The 18,287-nt window shown below is 36.3% G+C and overlaps 3 protein-coding genes across 4 annotated transcripts; 1 reads left to right on the top strand and 2 right to left on the bottom strand.

The window, feature by feature from the left end:
* Nucleotides 1–627: 627 nt before the first annotated feature.
* On the bottom strand, nucleotides 628–6,362 carry LOC121971198. The gene is made up of 8 exons (XM_042522345.1): nucleotides 6,097–6,362; nucleotides 4,917–4,990; nucleotides 4,111–4,152; nucleotides 3,855–3,896; nucleotides 3,219–3,302; nucleotides 1,215–1,302; nucleotides 902–999; nucleotides 628–811 (listed from the first exon to the last, which is right to left on the bottom strand). The coding sequence occupies exons 1-8, from the start codon at nucleotides 6,293–6,295 to the stop codon at nucleotides 791–793; spliced, it is 648 nt and encodes a 215-aa protein (XP_042378279.1). The 5' UTR covers nucleotides 6,296–6,362; the 3' UTR covers nucleotides 628–790.
* A 658-nt stretch (nucleotides 6,363–7,020) lies between these two features.
* On the bottom strand, nucleotides 7,021–12,976 carry LOC121971197 (putative ribosomal large subunit pseudouridine synthase SVR1, chloroplastic). 2 transcript variants are annotated; one of them, XM_042522343.1, is made up of 10 exons: nucleotides 12,412–12,976; nucleotides 12,178–12,257; nucleotides 10,763–10,863; nucleotides 10,556–10,625; nucleotides 9,724–9,817; nucleotides 9,584–9,632; nucleotides 8,585–8,735; nucleotides 7,775–7,831; nucleotides 7,618–7,673; nucleotides 7,021–7,492 (listed from the first exon to the last, which is right to left on the bottom strand). In XM_042522343.1, exons 1-10 carry the CDS (start codon nucleotides 12,929–12,931, stop codon nucleotides 7,432–7,434), a joined length of 1,239 nt encoding a protein of 412 aa, XP_042378277.1. In that variant the 5' UTR covers nucleotides 12,932–12,976; the 3' UTR covers nucleotides 7,021–7,431. The 2 variants fall into 2 exon arrangements, with proteins under 2 accessions (XP_042378277.1, XP_042378278.1); XM_042522344.1 differs by lacking the exon at nucleotides 7,021–7,492 and having other exon boundaries at nucleotides 7,614–7,673.
* A 2,466-nt stretch (nucleotides 12,977–15,442) lies between these two features.
* Nucleotides 15,443–16,759, top strand: LOC121972793 (lysM domain receptor-like kinase 3). The gene has a single exon (XM_042524425.1). It carries the CDS (start codon nucleotides 15,443–15,445, stop codon nucleotides 16,757–16,759), a length of 1,317 nt encoding a protein of 438 aa, XP_042380359.1.
* Nucleotides 16,760–18,287: the final 1,528 nt, after the last annotated feature.

Below are 18,287 nucleotides of genomic sequence, written 5' to 3'. Positions count from 1 at the left end.
ATAAATCAAGCTCAAGTTTTGCAATACTCGACTCGTTAGCTCGTGAACACATTCATTAAGCTCATGAATTAATTTTTAAATAAAAATAATAATTTTAATATTAAATTTATAGATTTTACGCTCTACTTATAAAAAATATAGACAAATATATTAAATTTATTTATTAAAATAAAATTATAAATTTTAATAAAAATTTTATAATTTTTTATAAATATATAATTTAATTTTTAATGAATATTTAAATTTAAAATTATATTTATTAAACTCGTTTAGGCTCGATAAAAGTTCGAATAAGCTAGTGAGCAATGAATATATTCGTTAAATAAAACTCGAGCTCAGCTCGATTATAAATGAGTCAAACTCAAATATTCAAAAGTTCGATTCGACTGGGCTCGATTACATCCTAATCTTACTAAACCACTTGGACAATCACTCTTTCAATCTCATTTGCATTTCAAATATTCATGCTCCAACTTGAAAAGGAATATGAAATATTTAGAACCGTAAACATATTTGAATATGCTATTTGGAAAAGATTGATTCTTTTCCATTTTCCGTTATTTAACCCTTCTTTATTTTCCTTATTTATCTTGCTGATTATTATTATTATTATTAGCCAAGATTCAATTGGGTAGAATATTTTTTCAAATTTTTATTATTTCCTCATTTCTATATTATATTAAGATTGTAAAACAACTACAATGCAAATTTGAATTGAACTAAACAACTATTAGATTAGGTTTTGAATCCTTACATCTACACAGCTTGAGACTTCTCTTGCAGGAAAAACTCAGTCGGACTGCTTCCCAACCTGTAGAAATCAGAAATGTAAGGAAACATGAATGCAGTTATGCAAATTTTAGATGTTTACATGAGGGGGAAAAAAAGTATAGTAACAAACCAGCATTTCGTGATCCCCGATTATTTCATCAATCACTTCTCGGAGAAGCTTATCGGCACTATTTGGAACAAGTGCTGCAAAAACAGCTGGTTGCAACCCTGGAGAAACAGCCAAATGTGAGGATGATGAAGCATGAAGCAAATGCAAACGTTTATGGATAAGTGAAATATGCTAAAGGTTTCTCTCTTCTCTAATCTTTTTCGTAGGGGTAAATAAATTGTCGAGCCTTGGAACTCATTTCAGACTTTTGAATGAAATAATTTCGACAAGAAGCAACAAATATGGAGCAGTTTTTGAGCATTGGAATGGGTACCAGTTTCTGGAAATGCATCGATGAACATTATCATCTCCTCTCCACTTAATCCTGATAAAATGCACAATCTGGGCAAAGATTTAGCAATCTGCAGTCGAGAGAAAAAGGTTAATGAAGACAGTTACAAGTGCAATCTCCGTTATCAGGTAATCGGGAATGTTGGATCATGTATTTATGAAGAGAATATTGACATTGTGATAAGTAGTAAGCTAAAAAATCTTGATCCGTAAGGATCATGTTCAGCAAGTATAAACTTTATAGGATTCAGGGAAGTGAGTATGTTTGTTTGATTAACATTCAATTCCAAAACTTACGACATGTCCAATAGATCAAGTAGTAGATGTGTAGTAAGCAACCGTCTCAGAATAATGATAACAGTATGATGAGTAAATGGATGTATATTGCTGTCTAAAACAAGGTTCATTCTGAGAAGGCAGGGATTTTTGAACCCTGGAACAAGATATGCTAGTGACATGACGGGATGCAGGGGCAGATCTAGGATTTAATATTTGGGTGGGCTTGAACTTAATATAATAAATTATATAGTATTATTAGAAAAATATAATAAATTATATATATAATTAAATAAATTATTACATTACATTACATTATTGTATGGTTCAACAAACAACTATAAAGATCAAAGAAAAAAAGAACGAAAGTCTTGTCCACTTTTTCAATGGTCTCAACTAGCTCCGACGACAAAAAAGATAAAACAAAAACTGTTCTGGTTGAAGAGAAGAAGGACTAGAGTTGTTATTGGTCGACTGCGAAACAACAAAATGAAGGGAAGAAGGACTGTTGCTCTTGAGAAGAGGAAAAAGAAACGAGAGTTGTTAGAGAAGGAGAAGGAAAAAACACTAAACTATATATAGAAATAAAAAACAGGAGAAGGAAGGAGAAGATAAGAAGAAGAAGCCATGGGTGGAGCCTTGCATGTGAGGGTTGGGTACGTGGAAGAGAATAAAAAGAAAAAGAGCAGAGAAAATATATATTTTTTAATTTCTTAACTCATTTTATGTCTATCGAACTAGTTTAATCCAATTAAACTTGGTTCGGCAATAACTTGGCCAAATAAAATCCAAATCAATCCCAGTTTGGACCAATATACTCCTTATCTTCGCGCCTACCCGATGAATTTTGTTCGACCCAATCCGATTTTAAAGCAACATCTTCAATTCGTGTTCGATGATTTAATTTGTTTATTTATTTATTTTATTAAAAATTCAACACTTAATTCCTGAAATGAAAAGCAAGGAAGGTGCAGCCACATAAGGTTGGGCGAAAGCCGTCAAGATGCCAAGGTGGTGTCGATCAACACAGATAACAGAAGAGGAAGAAATAGTCACTGAGATGAGGTGATTCCAAACCCTAGCTATGATTGCCGCTGAGATGAGGCGACTCATTTGGTTTTCGCCAATAGAATAAAGGTTCAAAATCACAGGAGGGGGAGGAAGGGAAACATACATAAAAGCACTAACGAGATCATTTCCAAAAACCTCCATTGTGCCAACGTCTCAGCCCATGGGTCAGTGTGTGAAGGGCAACTCTAACCGTTATAAGGTGAGACGACACAAGATTTAAATCTATCATCTAGAACAAGTGAGCAAGATGTGCATAAAATTCACATACAATAGAATGAACTTATTAATTGATACTGTCATGATATTTACTAAGATCATATTTTATGTTATTTCTACTTCACAGTGGAGTCTCTTGACGCCTGGTGCAAAAATAAGTAAGAAATTGCATTGTTTAGTTGTATGCAGGGAGTGCTTGCAACGGAATATGCTAATGCCCAAGGGTAATTTTTGATTAGGTTTAGGTAATGTAGGACTACCTCAGCAAGAATTATGAAAGTCGAGGGTAAAATATTCTTAAGTTTATAACAAAATAGCTCCATCTTTTAGGTCTAAACATTTGCATACTAACAGAACATTGTCTACTTGCTCGCAACATGCATTTAGAAATGAGAACTGGATATGAAGAATCATGGTGGATCACCTTCACATCATCTAAGTGGACTTGCTCAGTGTGCATTGCATCCGATACCGTCTTCTCAATCATATCCTCTGTGCAATAAATAACCTGTCACCAACAAGAAGAAATGAATGATTGGATGAGGGCAATGAGCCACAGAAAAAGATCGCAATTCAAATCCAATCCTACAACTACACTTTCCTGTACTTTTTGGGCCAGGTAATTAGACTTCAGTACTTTCCAAAAGCTGTGAGGGGAAGGAATCCTTTAAGAAAACCCTTTCCTTTTGTCCTTTATATGGCAGGTACATTTAGTTTAATTTGTTGGGCGTATTGCAATTGGAAGAAAAAAAGGGAGGTTTGATACTACTCTTCTATTGATTCTTTATTCACGTTCACTGGTAATATTATCAAATATCAAGGAGTTGACACAACAGACAAACGTTTAGAATAAACATGTTATAAGCACAAAAAAAAAGCTATATTTGAAGTTTGTTGAAAATAACTGAACTTGAGCACTGCTGTGTGATCTGCTTGATTGAAGAAGTATTAATTATTGGCATCTCTTACTCATTGAAAATGGAAATTGTAAAGGTCGAGATTTTAATAAATAACACCTACAAACACTGAAGAAAGAAAAGTTAATGTTGCAAAGAATTACCTTTAAAAAGTCTCCATCGAGCTCTTTTAGAAACATTTGAATCTGTATCAGTACAAGATAACAGGAAATTAAGATAAATTTACCATGTAAATGATGAAACTTTGAATAGGCTCAAACGGGGAAAATAATATTAAACATAAATGAGAGCCATTTATATAAAAAGATAATTATTAATTAAACCTTACAATAAATACATCTAAAATTTAGATCCATTTCTCGCATGTACTTGAGTTTTAAAGAGAGACGGGAATAATACCTTTTCCTTTTCATCTACTTCAAATCCCACCAGCAGCAAAGCCTAAACATAAAAAAATCTACTCAAAGTATTAAGACTTTATAAAATTAAGATAACCAATGAGATAGTCAGAGCATGCATTTGAATCTTGAACATAATTCAAAATTAAGGGAGGTAACTGATATTATGTCAGCTGTCAAGTGCCAACTTTTGCAACATATTCACATCATAGAAAAAAGATTTATTTATTTTACTTGGCTAGAAATAAGTCAGTTATCAAATGCTTCATTTGATTATCCAAAACCCATAAACATCAAAAAATAACAATGGGGTGAGTGCTGTCAGTAATAAAGGTACTAGTCACTACCAACAGCCTGGATAAATAACTCCAATTTTTTTTTCAGGTGATGACAAGGACTACTTGTTCATGCTTCAGAATCCAATTAATAAGGATCAGCTATCAAAATGCTAAGTTTAAGAGTGATATATCACATTCCAGAACTATCTTTGTCTCAGCATGTTGATTATTCCCTTTTAAAAAAAAAAATGCTGATAATTGAATTAAAAGAAAAGGTCATCTAAAAACTACCATTGTCTTGTATATGTTCAGTAACTGGTGTGTCCAATCAATAATTTTCTTGTATTTGTACATGTTCACAAGGAAGATGATGAACCCACAGGAATTTTCAGAAAAAAAAGTTTATTAATTATATTTCACATAATAGAATCTAGCAGGACAGGGTAACCAATGGCAAAACCAAGTGATAAACAATGGTGACTATAAAGCTCGATGTATTTATGGATGAGTGCATCTGCTGGAAACTCACTGGGGGACCATATATGGGGTCATCAGCATTTAAGGGGACAAATTTAGAATCTTCAACCAATTCAGCTGGAATACCTGCAAGGTTAAAAAAATATTGTTACTGTACACATGCACACAAACTAAGTAAATCATGAAATGCCATTTGCTCCTCAGTGAAATGGAAAATGATAGGGAAAGAAATATTCTTTTAGAGAGAATACAGTTTACCACCTCAGAGATATTATTTAAAATACCTCATAGTTTTCTTTAAATAAACTACAACAAGCATGCCACCTCCATGGCACCATGGAAAGTTTAGTAGTTTTCAAGGAATCTTAGGTTCTCAATTGAATTGTTGTTTGAACACGCTTTACAGTCCAACTCACCTTGTCCTGGAAATGTGGTTTCTCGGTTGTACATGACCATCCACATATGGCAAGTAGTTATGTTACTTCAACATTTGCGTTCATTCTAATGTATTTGATACCTGACCTAACTTAAAAAAGGACTTTCTACACTACTTGGACTCAGCTACGATCATGTGACACATATATAGATGTAAGTGTCATACATAGTTGTTTCTAAAATTTGTTAATGCATGAGAAGGTTGTGCAATAAGCCATTGGGTTCGACTTTGGTGCTACTGCCATAAAGAAAAAAATGTCAACATGGCATGCAAAGTCAGCATCATTTGGGTTACAAGGGAGAAGAGGAGAAGTGCGCCAAAGTTGGCTATATATTACTCTAGATTCACCCAGTTCATGGTGAGCACAAAATCCAATGGAACCACTCATGTGCTAAAGCGGAGGTGACCCAGAAGGAATAACAAGAAAACTCGATAAGGTAACGGAGAGGTTAAGTATTAACGAACTAAAACTTGGATCAGAAAGTGCAACAGAAAGTTGAATTGTACTAAAGAGTAAAACATACATCCTTTAGATGAGAAAATTATTTCTTCATTTTTTTTTCTTGAATCACTATGATTCTAAGTATCCATTGACATGCTTGAACTAAAGGCTACCAAATTATCTCTCTCCCCACAACCATATTTCATAAATTAGCATAGCAGGGACCCCGTGGGTCATCCGAGATGGCATGGGGCGGAAGTTGCTGCAATAAATTAGCATAGCAGGAATCCATTGGAAGGGGGGAAATAGTTAAAAAAACACATGAAAAGATGTAATCTTGAGAAGTTAAATCACCTTCGGATGATGCTCGAGGCAGGGATCTGTGCCTTCTTAAAGAAATAGCAGAGGGTCTGTCCACAGGCGAAGAGCGCAATGGAGGAGAAGCCAGGTAAGAGGAGAAAAAGGAGCGTGCAAATGTGAAATTTTCTTGGGAAGTCGAAGGTATTCTCGAATAACATGTGAGCTTGAAGCTAGGCAATGCCAGAGCTGCCATTGCGGCCCTCCCTCCGACGTCGAAGAATCCTGCGGCGCGAGGAGGAGGGCGAAGCGGCCATCGTCCTCTTATCCTTTATTGATGGGTTGGGCTACTTGATTAAAGCCCAACGATGCATTGGAATAGTATTCACATATTTAAAAAATTTAAACAATTTCCGATCAAAACAAACAGAGTAAGTAGAGCAGACCCTGGAGAGCCGAGTCCTCAGCAGCTGCCTCCTATTTCATCCTGCTAGAATCGTTAAACAAGCGATCGTGTACTCGCGACTAGGTTTCTTCGCAGAGGAAAAAAAAGTCAGTGAAAATCCAACCTTGAGTCGAGAAAGACCATGCAACTCCAACGATCAATGGGCATCAAAAACAGAAGCCTTTAGCAGACAATGGGATTTCGATCAGAACAAGAAGAGTAGAACATCGTTGATCGATTACCTCGTGAAGGCGTTGGATTTCGACGAGAAATTATATCTAGATTCGGCCGACAAATCAAGACAACTGAATCCAAAAAAAAGAACAAAACTCATATCAGAGCCAGGTTTCGATCCTGGACCTGTGGGTTATGGGCCCACCACGCTTCCGCTGCGCCACTCTGATTTGTTGATTTGGTTGGTTTCCAAATACTTATATCACTTATTCAAGTTTAAATCCCACCGCCAGAGGTGACCAGAGAAGGTATACATACGGTATTAACTTACAGGTACGCGATACCACCTCCCACATAACATATTGAGTAAAATCAGATGATAAATTATAAATTATTCAGTTACAATACTATACTTAATCTCAAGAAACAACAATATCATAGTCATTTCTGTTCAACATATACATTAGCTTTACGAAGAAAAAAAAATTACTTTTGGCAATCAGAATCTCCTGAGTTAGCACCAGAATTTCATTGTCCATCACTTCATCACTACATGATGAGCAAATGATAAAGCGGCATGGAAACCAAGTGTTCATCTTCTCTCTAGGCATTGATCCACGGTTTTGTGTCTTACCAGCAACTCATTCCATTGTCATACTGGACTAGATCAAACATCGAGATGGAGATCGCATGTCAAATAGCTAAAAGTTTATTTGAAGCAAACCGAGGTGTCGTGTTCAAATCTGATGCTATTCTGGCATTCTTTGGAGTGTTCACTTCTTCACTTCAAACAACTTGAAGTCGGATTGCTTAAGTTCAACATACTTCCCAAGCCTAATCAAAACATCAAAGGAGATTTATACCTAATGACTGGGTAGGTGATATAAGAAGTGGGTATTTGACAGTATAAATAGCGAGAAAAAACTAGAAACAAAAGGTAGCAAGAAGCATGAAATTACCCGAGATCGGATGGAAGACTGAATCCACCTATTCGCACACGTTTTAGCGAATAAAGCTACAGAGATAAGAAAAATAGTGGATTAGCCAACAGAGTATCTTGAGCATTCTCTATAATTAGGCTTCCAGTGTGCAAGAGAGTCTAAGTTACAAACAGACCTGTAACCCTGCATTTCTTACAAGTTCTCGCACTTCATGGTTTCTCCCTTCATGTACCTAGCAGATATCTCAAAAGAAGGATCTTAATTAACATATATAGATCAGAGTAATGATAACAAAATTTAACATAAGGAGGATTAATATATTGATTTCCTTGCATTTAAATAAGGTTTCTGTAAGCTAAAGAATTGAGAAGGAACGGAAGAGAAGGACTAGAAATTTTCCTAGAAAAGAATTGGAATAACCATTTAGAATAGACAAGAAATTGAATGACTAATTATACTTTTGTGTGGTTCATGGAATGAAATAAAATGTTTCATTTGAATTTGTATGGTTGATTTATAGGAATGCAAGTAATAGGCAAGAAATAGACAAGTGATAGTTTTAACAATTATAAGAAATCTACCAGCCTGTCCAAGTCCCACCCATCTACCCAACCCTTGAGCGCCCACCCAGCCATTCAACACTCGAATAGAGTAATACATTCGTTGAAAATTAACATAGACGGAAAGTTAATCTTGGAGTAAAGTAAGTAGTTTCTCCTAATGATTATGGAATTTCAATTCAATGGGAGTATGTACCAAGCATAACAGTACTTAATTTCATTCCATTTGAATTCATTGGAAATCATACAGTTATTCCTATAGACCATTGCTTTGTATTTTTACCTATTGAAACCTAAAGGCAGAAAATACAATGGCAAATTGATAAATATGTGTTTATTGCGAAAGAAATTCACTACATCAACATGCAGCACTAGTGCAAGATTGCTTTAGAATCATTTTGTCTACAGATTTAAAGAACATTTACCACTAATCGAATTCGAGGTCTTGAAGCATCAGGCTGGGCTGACAATAGTTCCACAGAATCAGGTACACAGTGTACACCTTCAACTTGAGCACCCTCACTTATAGTTACAAGGTGCCGTCTATTGACCTTACCTTCTATTGTTGCTATATATCTGTAATAATAACCAAGATTAAAATATAGGGAGCTAAAAATGATTGACTAACACAGTATATAAATTTTCATAGATTGTTTCTAAGTTTAAAATATATATATTTTTTCAGGATAAGTTGGGCATTGTCTTAGGAGACTTGGTTTTTACTGATTGGAATGTAAAGGCATTAGGATCACATGCAATTGCATTCTTCAGTCAATAAACAATACATTTTTTCTTTCTATGGGTGAGATTGTTCCCGATGGTATATCATTGACAGCATAGAAATTTAGACCATTACAAACCATGATGAAGAACTTATTTGCACGACTACAGTTCGATCAGCCAACTAACCTAACAGTGTTTCTAGTTATACCACCAAGTATGCAAATAAAGCTACAGAGACCCAACTATTAGGAGAAGGTTACCTAGGTCACATAGAGCTAGCTCTCTTTGGTCCCTTGTCCATGTCTTTAATTGATTAAACTTGTCTATCTTAGCTATCTCACTTTATCATCATCTATTAGAGATACATCTAGTCACATTTAACATTTTTTTCCTTTTTTTTGTTATAGTGAATTGAACCCACACATCTCAATATTTTCATTTCTAGTACCTTGACTTCATGTATTAATTTTCAAACTATAAGTAATTGTACCATACAACAACAACAACAACCAAGCTTTTATCCTACTAAGTAGGGTCGGCTACACTATAATTAATTGTGCCATAATCTAATAAAATATCCTTTTAAGCTAAAAAGCATACCTGAACTATCCCACACCTTTTATACTTGGAAAACATTTTACCAAACATCAATTGTAGATATGTACTTTCTTAAAGTAAAAGACAATGTAGGTTGAACATACTCTTTGGTTAGTTCAGATGATGGATGAGAAATCTTCTGAGTAAAATCACCTGAGAATAAAAATCTGTTATACAACTTCAAATAAATAACAATAAATACAAAAGAGAGTGACACAACTATGATGCCACAACTTTTTTGTACCATCATTAGTAACAATAATCAAGCCGGTTGTTGCAACATCAAGGCGTCCAACAGTGAACAATCGTGGCTTCGGTATTCCTGGATTTGACTTAATCTGCAAAATTGGAAATGTGAAAAGTAAATGGAGGTGAAAGGAAAAGGAAGAGAACATCAAAAGGCAGCACATTGTGGTGATTTATGAGAACTTGTATAAGTAAACTAATCCTAGGCCAAATGAAGGTTGTCATAATTGAGATCCTATCTAGGAATAGTGAGGGGTTTATAAGTTTACAATCTTTTTTGGAACGTAAGATCAAAGCGCAAGCTTGTGAGTTGAGTTTTAGAGTTTAATTAAAATATTGTTTTAGAACTATATTTCACCATTATAATTTATAGTTATACAAAAAAGATATAAACATTATACAACAATCACAACAACCAAGTCTTATCTCACTAGGTGGAGTCGGCTAATATAAAAATTATACAATTGCAAAATTTTAAAAAGAGATTTTCTAGTTGGAAGTTAAAAGAATCTCATATGTAGATTTTCTCAAATGAAATGACATGAAAAAATGGGGGTACTTTCATTAAATATCAAGCTGTAAAATATCTATAATAAAGTAAATTATTCCATCCAGTTAACGTTTTTGGAATTGAGATCCAACATAAAAGCCCGTAAGAAGTATTGGATTAGATCATAAATTCACAAGAATCTAGCCTGATTCAAATTCTACCTACGATCCTGATAATTTAGGTTGATTTGCATAGTATGATCGTGAGATCTTATAATCCAAATCATAATCTTGAGTACCATGCTCCAAACCATATAAAAGAGTAATCAAACTACACATACCCATTTTTTCAAAAAATCATCGAAGAGGGATATGACTGATTTAGAATCATCTGCACTTGAGCAAATATAACTGCAGTTTTCAAGAATTAGTTAGATGTGCCTAAATACAAACTACATTAGGCAAAAGGCAAGGGAAATAGTTAAGTTACAATGGCATTAAAAAAAATCATGCAACTTTAACAAAAATTAAACTAGAAAAATACAAACCCTTTTGGCTTGTTGAGAGCAAAATACAACTTAGGAGGTAGTTTCTTGGATAAGCGGTTCCCATTAACATATATTGAATCCTTTGCAATGTCGACCCTGGTCTAAACATACAACAAAAGTTAATAAGATATAAACTTGCAGACCAGTCAGATGAAATATTTTAGAGTCTCTGTTTCTAATTTTGTACTTATATGAAGTTGACATATGAAAAAGCTCAATGGGTACTCAGAAAAAATGAATGGGGCACATCTTGGGCCTTCTTTCAAATGAAAATCAGAAGCAACATGTGAATCATCAAGGATAATGACAAAAAGTCTAATAAGCGTAAAAGAAAATTCAGGTAACTATCAGCGACTAGCAATCTCATTGTCAAGTCAAATCTGGATGAAGAGAATAAACATAAGCCACTTTAATATGGTAATCAATAGTCTCAGTACATTTGAGGATGATGTTGAGACAGAGAACTCACTAATCAAGATATAATGAAAAAGGAAGGTATGGCAGTGAGAAGCTGCAACTAAAAGAATTCTTGACCCATTCAACGAAAAAGTTGTAGGTAGATGTGTAGAACCCAAACACAAAAATAATCTTCTGAAAATGGTTCAGAAAATGAGAGCAAAGTAACAGTAAGATTGAGCAGGGCTAGTGAACTGGAACTTGTAAACTTAAAAGAAATAATAAAATTGGCGATAACTCGCCATAGGTCTTAGTGAATTTCAAGTTTATGTAGTAGTTATGTAGTGACTGAGGACTCTAGTGGATAGCAAATGTAGCTTCGACACTGATTATCTGAGATTGACCCTTTACCCAATAAGTATTGTAACCTGTTATGAAGGTTCCACTCCTTCAAGCATGGCCCTTTAGACAAAAGCGTCATCAGCATAAAATAATGTAAAAAATGACTTTGGCAGCACAAATACAGGATAACAATTAATACCTAGTGTATATATAAAAAAGGATCTTTAAAGAAGTTTGCCTCATACAAAGACACATAACAAGCTCAATTTTTAACACCTTAAAGAAGTTTGCCACATATGAAGAACCCAATGGAGTAATGATCAATTGTTGTTGTTTCTAATATATATATATATATATATATATATATATATATAGTTTTGATATGCTACCCAGCTTACGCCACATACCCCGTGTGCACCTAAATTTTTTTTCGATTTGAAATTTTTTTTGTGCTTAATACTATAACCCAAACCCCTAAACCTTAAAGGAAAATTTTGATTGGGATATCTGAGAGCTTAAAAAAAAATTAAAAAAAAAAAAATCAATTACACTAGGTGCTCACGGCGTGTGCAGCATAAGGTGGGCAACATATCAAAACTATATATATATCAAGCAGATAAAAGGCATTCAAACTATTGCAGCTTGCAAGTGTCCTTAGGCAACCTTATGCAGAATACCTGTGGAGAAGTGCAAACTGACCCATTGACAGTCACTTTCCCTTCAAAAATTATCTCTTCACAATTCCTTCTCGATGCCACTGAAAAGTTGATAATTTTAACTGGCAACTTTAGAAAATCAAGATTCACTACTAGCAAAGGCAACGACAGAAAGCCAGAAGGATAAGGACCATAAAAGGAACAGATTCAAAATCCAAATGCTTTGCCAAATTATTAAAACAGCAAAAAACTTACCACCAGAAGCAGCAAGGACCTTACTGAGCCGCTGCGACTTCTGTTTAATGTGCTGGTTGTAAAATCTTCTGGCAGCCTTCGAGTACTTGGGAGGCGATGCACTCGTAACAATAGACGTCATCGCGCCCGGAGAATTCTTCTTGTCGTTCTTTTTCTTAGCCTTCTTCTCCATCTTGGCTTCGGCCATGTCTTGGAGGAATCGGGCGGGAGGGGAGGACTGTATAGTGAACTGGCCGTCCTCGCCGCGGACAATCCACGGAATGAGCATGGGCATGGGAGCATTCGATGATCCAGTAGGGGAAGTGTCTGGCACTAGGGTTCTTGGTTCAGCCTCGTTGACGCCTGGTGAGGGACTGGCGCCGAAGGAGATGTTGAACTCGGCAGTGGGGGAGGTGGAGGAGCTAGAAGCAAGGCGGAGAAAGGAAATACGTCGGATGGCTTGGAACGGAAGCAGAGGGCCAGTGCAGAGGAGTGAGGGGCGAGGGTGGAAGACGGCGAAGGCCATGGCGGCGCCGGCCATGGGTGGATAGGGAAGGGGGAAACGGCGATATTTGCTTGTTGGCCGTTCAATTATACATATATCGCGTTTGGTAGCCCCGTAGCGGCGATATGGCCGGTTTATTAGTACATTACGCTTTCAATAACGGTATATTACTGTTTAGCACTTGTAGCACTGATTTTTTGTGACGATTTGTTTGTGCAAAAATGTAAATCAAACTCTCTATTTTCAAAATGATCAAAGGCCTCCTTCATATTTTGATTATTCTCAAGATGGTGCCTTATATTTATTTTGTTTGAGACAAAAATCTACCAAATTTTGTTTATTTTTCTTATTTTGAATTAAAAAACATTCAAATTTCAAGGAAAATTTATATAAATATTCATTTTCTTATTAGTTGTCTCTTCGTATCCCAAATAATTTTTAATCTAAATTAGCAACAATAAAAGTATCAAAAAATTATGCATTTTATTTGGGTTTTTAAAATCAAATTATCTTAAAATTTGCCACAATGGAGGCTAATCTAAAACTAAAATGACGGACTTAATCAATTTTTCATACGACAAGATTAACATTATGAGTAAAAAGTTTTTTTTGGAAAAAAAAATTCAAATGGAGGTTCCTTAAAAAAAACAAAAGGACTCTCCATTAGTGATTTTATTTTGACCAATGTTATAGTCGCTATCGAATATCTATTATAGTGTGTAAAACCTATCAAATTTCTATGATAATATATAAAAATTACTTGGTAGTTGTTACCGCATATTTAAAATAAATTTACAATTTAATTTGATTAAGTGTGAAATAGATAAATTTTTATGTTATAACAGTTATGGAGTAGCTACTATATATTATAATTATTAGTAGTCAGTAATTACTACACGTTATAGACTTATAGTTAAATTCTAAATCTTAACATCGAAATTTTGAATTTATAATTCTAAACTCTTAATACTATTATATCAAAATATAATTTACCAATTTGATCAAAATTATTTAATTTAATCAAATTTATTTTAAAATAGTTGTACAAACTATTCATTAATTGTTACAATATTACAATAGTATTGTATTAAATATTACATGTTATCAGTTACATAATAATTTTTACATGTTATAATGCTACAATAACATTGGAAATAAAAAGAATAACGTTGAAATAAAAACTCGATAACTTCCATGTATTGTAGCAACTATGGATAGCTATGACAACATAAAAGCTATTTTGGAGGGAAAATATCTAATAGAGCATTCTTTGTTTTTTTATTAAGGTCCTCATTGTTTTTTAGGCAACTTTCCCTAAAATCCCTACTTTAACTCTTAATATACACCAATTTACTTAATTACTCTCATTTTTTCGGTTATAAAAAGTTTAAAAGAATGTATAATTCATCTTAAATTCAACATATTTAAATTAGAATTTAATATATTTTCTATCAAATTGATCACTATTTTTTTTCTACTTAACAAATCTATTAGGAGTCAAATTAATCATTTGGCTTGTGCTAAACTGAGTCAGACGGAAAAGAGTTGTGTTTAATTTGATAAAAAAATATACTAAGTTCTAATTTAAATGTGTTAAATTTAGGAGAAATTATATATTTTTTTATACTTTTTGTATCTATAAAAAATGGAGGCTCTATTCCCTCACAACAAACTCAGTTGATCGATTCTCAATCGATCAGAGTTGTCCTAATTGATTGGAGCTGCCCAATCAATTGTCGATCAATTAATTTGGGCCAATGAATTGGGTAACTTGAATCGATTGAGAATTAGTTGACAATTGGTCGGCTGAGTTTGTCTCGAAAGAATAGAAGTCCTACAAAAATCTGAAAAAGAAATATAATTTCTCTTGAATTTAACATTAGCCTAAGTAAATTCATTGGTATAGCTCTTAATCAATTAGTCAAACGGAAAAAGAGTCATGCTCAATTAAATATAAAATATATTATTTTTTAAAAAATATATTAAATTTAAGTATAATTATACTTTGTTTGTTTTTAAAATTTTGTTACGAGGACAATTGATAAATAGATGTACATTAAGCGAGGTGTAGCAAATATATAAGAATAGTTTTATATGATTGCATTCTTTATGAAAGATTTTTTTTTATAAATACACTATAATTAATAACCTAAATATGTATCACACCACGAGGACATTATTATATTTTTCTTCGTGCTTTTGTCCCTCGTTGACATTTTGTTTATTTCGGCGGGCAAACTCACAATCACGCCTCCATTAATCATCGCCTTTCAGTCTTCCACGGATACAACCGCAACCTTACTTTTTGAACTTTGACTAACTCCCATCGCTATCTCGGAGCCTCGATCTCGACGTCACCCAAACGTTGACCTCAATCGGTTCCAGAGCAGCAACGCAAGTTAAAGCAGAGAATCAATGGATGTCAACGTCGCGGCTGGCTGGTCATCGAAGGCGAGCGATATAGAAACGCAGACAGCCCTCCCTTCAGATCTCCAATTCCATTAGTAGCGATCGTGGAAGCAGAGGTTATCACCTAGACAAGATTCAATGTGCAGGACTCGAAGAGACGTCGACGCAGTTGCGCCGGCAGCGAAGCAGAGACACTCGCCGACGGCTTCTGTCTCCAACGACGCAATCATCTACCCTTCTTCCTCGTCTGCGAATGGCTACGTCTACGACTCCTCCTCTGTCCTTGCCTCCACCAGCACCTCCTCCACCTCCTCCTCCTCCGCCGCCCTCCAACTCCGCCTGTCACTTTCCGCGCAAGACAGCCGCCGCTTTGTGCTCTATCCGTTCGACGAGATCCTCTTCGCCACCGGCGGGTTTCTCTCCCCACCTCTCACCCCCTCCGCCGACTCCTGGCGCTGCCTCCTCCGGGGCGCCGATGTTGTCGTCCTCCGTCGTCGGTTCCGGGGTGACCCCGCCTTCTTACCTTCGCGTATCGCCGCTCTCTCCCGAAGCCACCACGGCAGTTTCGCCGACATCCTCGGCGCCTCCCTCGACGCCGACGAGCACCTCTACCTTGTTTACGCTTTCGTTAATGGCCCTAGCCTCGCCTGCTGCCTCCGGAACCCACAAAATCCAAGTTTTACCCCTCTTTCCACCTGGCTCTCAAGGATACAAGTTGCAGCCGATCTCGCTCAGGGGTTGGAGTATATCCACCACCACTCCGAGGCGGTGGCGGCGGCGGCAGGGACACCCGGGAGGCGTCAGAGGCAGGGAACGGTTCACAACCAAGTGAAAAGCTCTAGCGTCATCGTCGTAGAACCAGGGCTGCACGCCAAGATATGCCATTTTGGCGCCGCGGAGATCGCCGGCGAGATTCCCGGTTCCGACAGCAACGAGGAGGAGGCGGACACTGAGCCATTGGCTTTGATGAGGAATTGGAGCAGAGGAAGGAAGATTGAGGGGACCAGGGGTTACATAGCGCCGGAGGTCCTCGCCGGCGGGACGATATCACGGCGGTCCGACGTGTACGCATTCGGGGTCGTGCTCCTCGAGCTTATTTCCGGGGAGGAGCCGGTGAGGTACCGCTTCTGCCGCGACACCGGCGCGATCGAGAACGCGTCAGTGGTCGAGACAGCAAGGAAGGCGATGCGGCAAGAAACAGAGGAGGTGGAAGACAGGAGGAGGGGGAGGTTAAGGCAGTGGGTGGACAGGAGGTTGGGTGACTCATTCCCGGTGGAGGCGGCGGAGGAGGTGGTGCGGGTGGCTCTGAGGTGCGTGGCGGAGGAGGAGGAGGCGAGGCCCGATATGGTTTGGGTGGCGGGAAAGCTGTCGAAGCTGCTACTGCAGGCGAAGGCGTGGGACGGGAAGGTGAAGACAACGGCCACAAGCTACTTGACGGCGGTGGTAGCCCGGTGAACGAGTCAGCGCCCGAGTCGCCCGAGTCGACCGCCCGTGTTCTTTTGCGTCGACCGACTCGCTTTCCGCTTGTAAATGTTTATTTTTTTCGCCATTTAATCAAAATAAAATATCGTCATTTTCCTCTCTAAATATTTTACAATATTTTTTTTTTTTTTGAAAATTTCAACGAACTCAATAAATTGAATTTTTCTTCTTCAATTAAAGATAGAGTTCTCAAATCGTGAAACAGCAGCTATAAATAAATAATTAATTAATTAATTAATTAACGACGAAAGAAAAATAATGGAAAAGTTATCGAGTGGCTGGGTCGATCCAGTCAATTTGCCGAAAAATGGTAGACCGTCTTATTTGAAAATCATGAAGAAACTTACCTGCGATGTGGCTTCTTAGTTATTGTGTACAGACTTCGCACTACTTTGTAATATAAAAAAAAAAAAATGTGAGTGTCGAATTAAAGAAAGGATTCTCAATATTAACCCCCCATGTACAAGTTAATCATCGAAATAATAGAAAAAAAATAAAGTAACAGTGAAAACATAAATATGAATAGTGAATAACGCATACTTCCATCGATATATGAACCCTCTTTATATATAATGGTACAGTGAACGATGTGCACGTTTCTTAGAGCGTGAGTGTGTTCTCCAAACTGTCCTATGAATATCAATGAACTAAGCGTTCGTGAACAAATTTAGGGGGCGTTTGGTTCTTTTCTAGGAATAGGAATCGGAATAAGAATTATTGTATTGTGGAATGGGAATGGGTATGAGAATGGATATCAATTTTAAAAACAATGTTTGGTTAGTTGTATATCTTCTATCAGAATAAATCAAAGTTTCCTTTTTTACCCTTAAAGGAAAATAAGAGAAAAAATTAGATGTGAGAGAAAGATGAATGTGAGAGAAAAATATGATGAAAGAGAATGATGAGAGAGAAAGTATTATGAGAGAGAAAGTGTGATAAGAAAGAATGAAGAGAGAGAAAGTGTGATGAGAGAAAATGAAAAAAGAGAGTGTGATTGGAGAGAGCATGATGAGAGAAAATATGATGTGAGAGAAAGTATGATAGGAGAGGATGAAGAAGAGAGAAAATATTGTGAGAAAAAAATGAGGAGAGAGTGCGTCATGAGAGAGAAAGTATGGTGAGAGAAAAAGAGAACAGTGAATATGATGGGAGAGATTGAGGAGAGAGAAAGTATGATGAGAGAGAAAGTGTGTTGAGGAAAAAAGGAGTAAGTGTGATAAGAGAGATTGAGGAGAGAGAGAGTATGATGAGAGAGACAGTGTGTTGAGGAAAAAAGGAGGAAGTGTGATAAGAGAGATTGAGGAGAGAGAAAGTATGATGAGAGAGAAAGTGTGATGAGAAAAAAGAGAGTGTGATGGGAGAGATTGAGGAGAGAGAAAGCATGATGAGAGAGAAAGTGTGATGAGGAAAAGAAGAAGGAAGAGAATGCGATGGAAGAGATTGAGGAGAGAGAAAGTATGATGAGAGAGAAAGTGTAATGAGAAAAAAAAAGGAAAAAGAG

The sequence above is a fragment of the Zingiber officinale genome, chromosome 4A (genome assembly GCF_018446385.1).
Source record: "Zingiber officinale cultivar Zhangliang chromosome 4A, Zo_v1.1, whole genome shotgun sequence".
In the NCBI taxonomy this organism is placed as follows: domain Eukaryota; kingdom Viridiplantae; phylum Streptophyta; class Magnoliopsida; order Zingiberales; family Zingiberaceae; genus Zingiber; species Zingiber officinale.
The sequence above is the reverse complement of the archived record's forward strand: the minus strand, read 5'-3'. Positions and strand labels throughout refer to the sequence as shown.

Coding starts and splice junctions, on each gene's coding strand:
- LOC121971198 (XM_042522345.1), bottom strand. CDS start 6,295: ATGGCAGCTCTGGCATTGCCTAGCTTCAAGCTCACATGTTATTCGAGA. Junction 3,897..4,110: donor AAGTAGATGAAAAGGAAAAG/GTATTATTCCCG, acceptor GTACTGATACAG/ATTCAAATGTTTCTAAAAGA. Junction 1,000..1,214: donor CGATGCATTTCCAGAAACTG/GTACCCATTCCA, acceptor CTGTTTCTCCAG/GGTTGCAACCAGCTGTTTTT.
- LOC121971197 (XM_042522343.1), bottom strand. CDS start 12,931: ATGGCCGGCGCCGCCATGGCCTTCGCCGTCTTCCACCCTCGCCCCTCA. Junction 9,818..10,555: donor ATGATTTTTTGAAAAAATGG/GTATGTGTAGTT, acceptor CCAATTTTGCAG/ATTAAGTCAAATCCAGGAAT. Junction 9,633..9,723: donor GATTATTGTTACTAATGATG/GTACAAAAAAGT, acceptor TTTTATTCTCAG/GTGATTTTACTCAGAAGATT.
- LOC121972793 (XM_042524425.1), top strand. CDS start 15,443: ATGTGCAGGACTCGAAGAGACGTCGACGCAGTTGCGCCGGCAGCGAAG.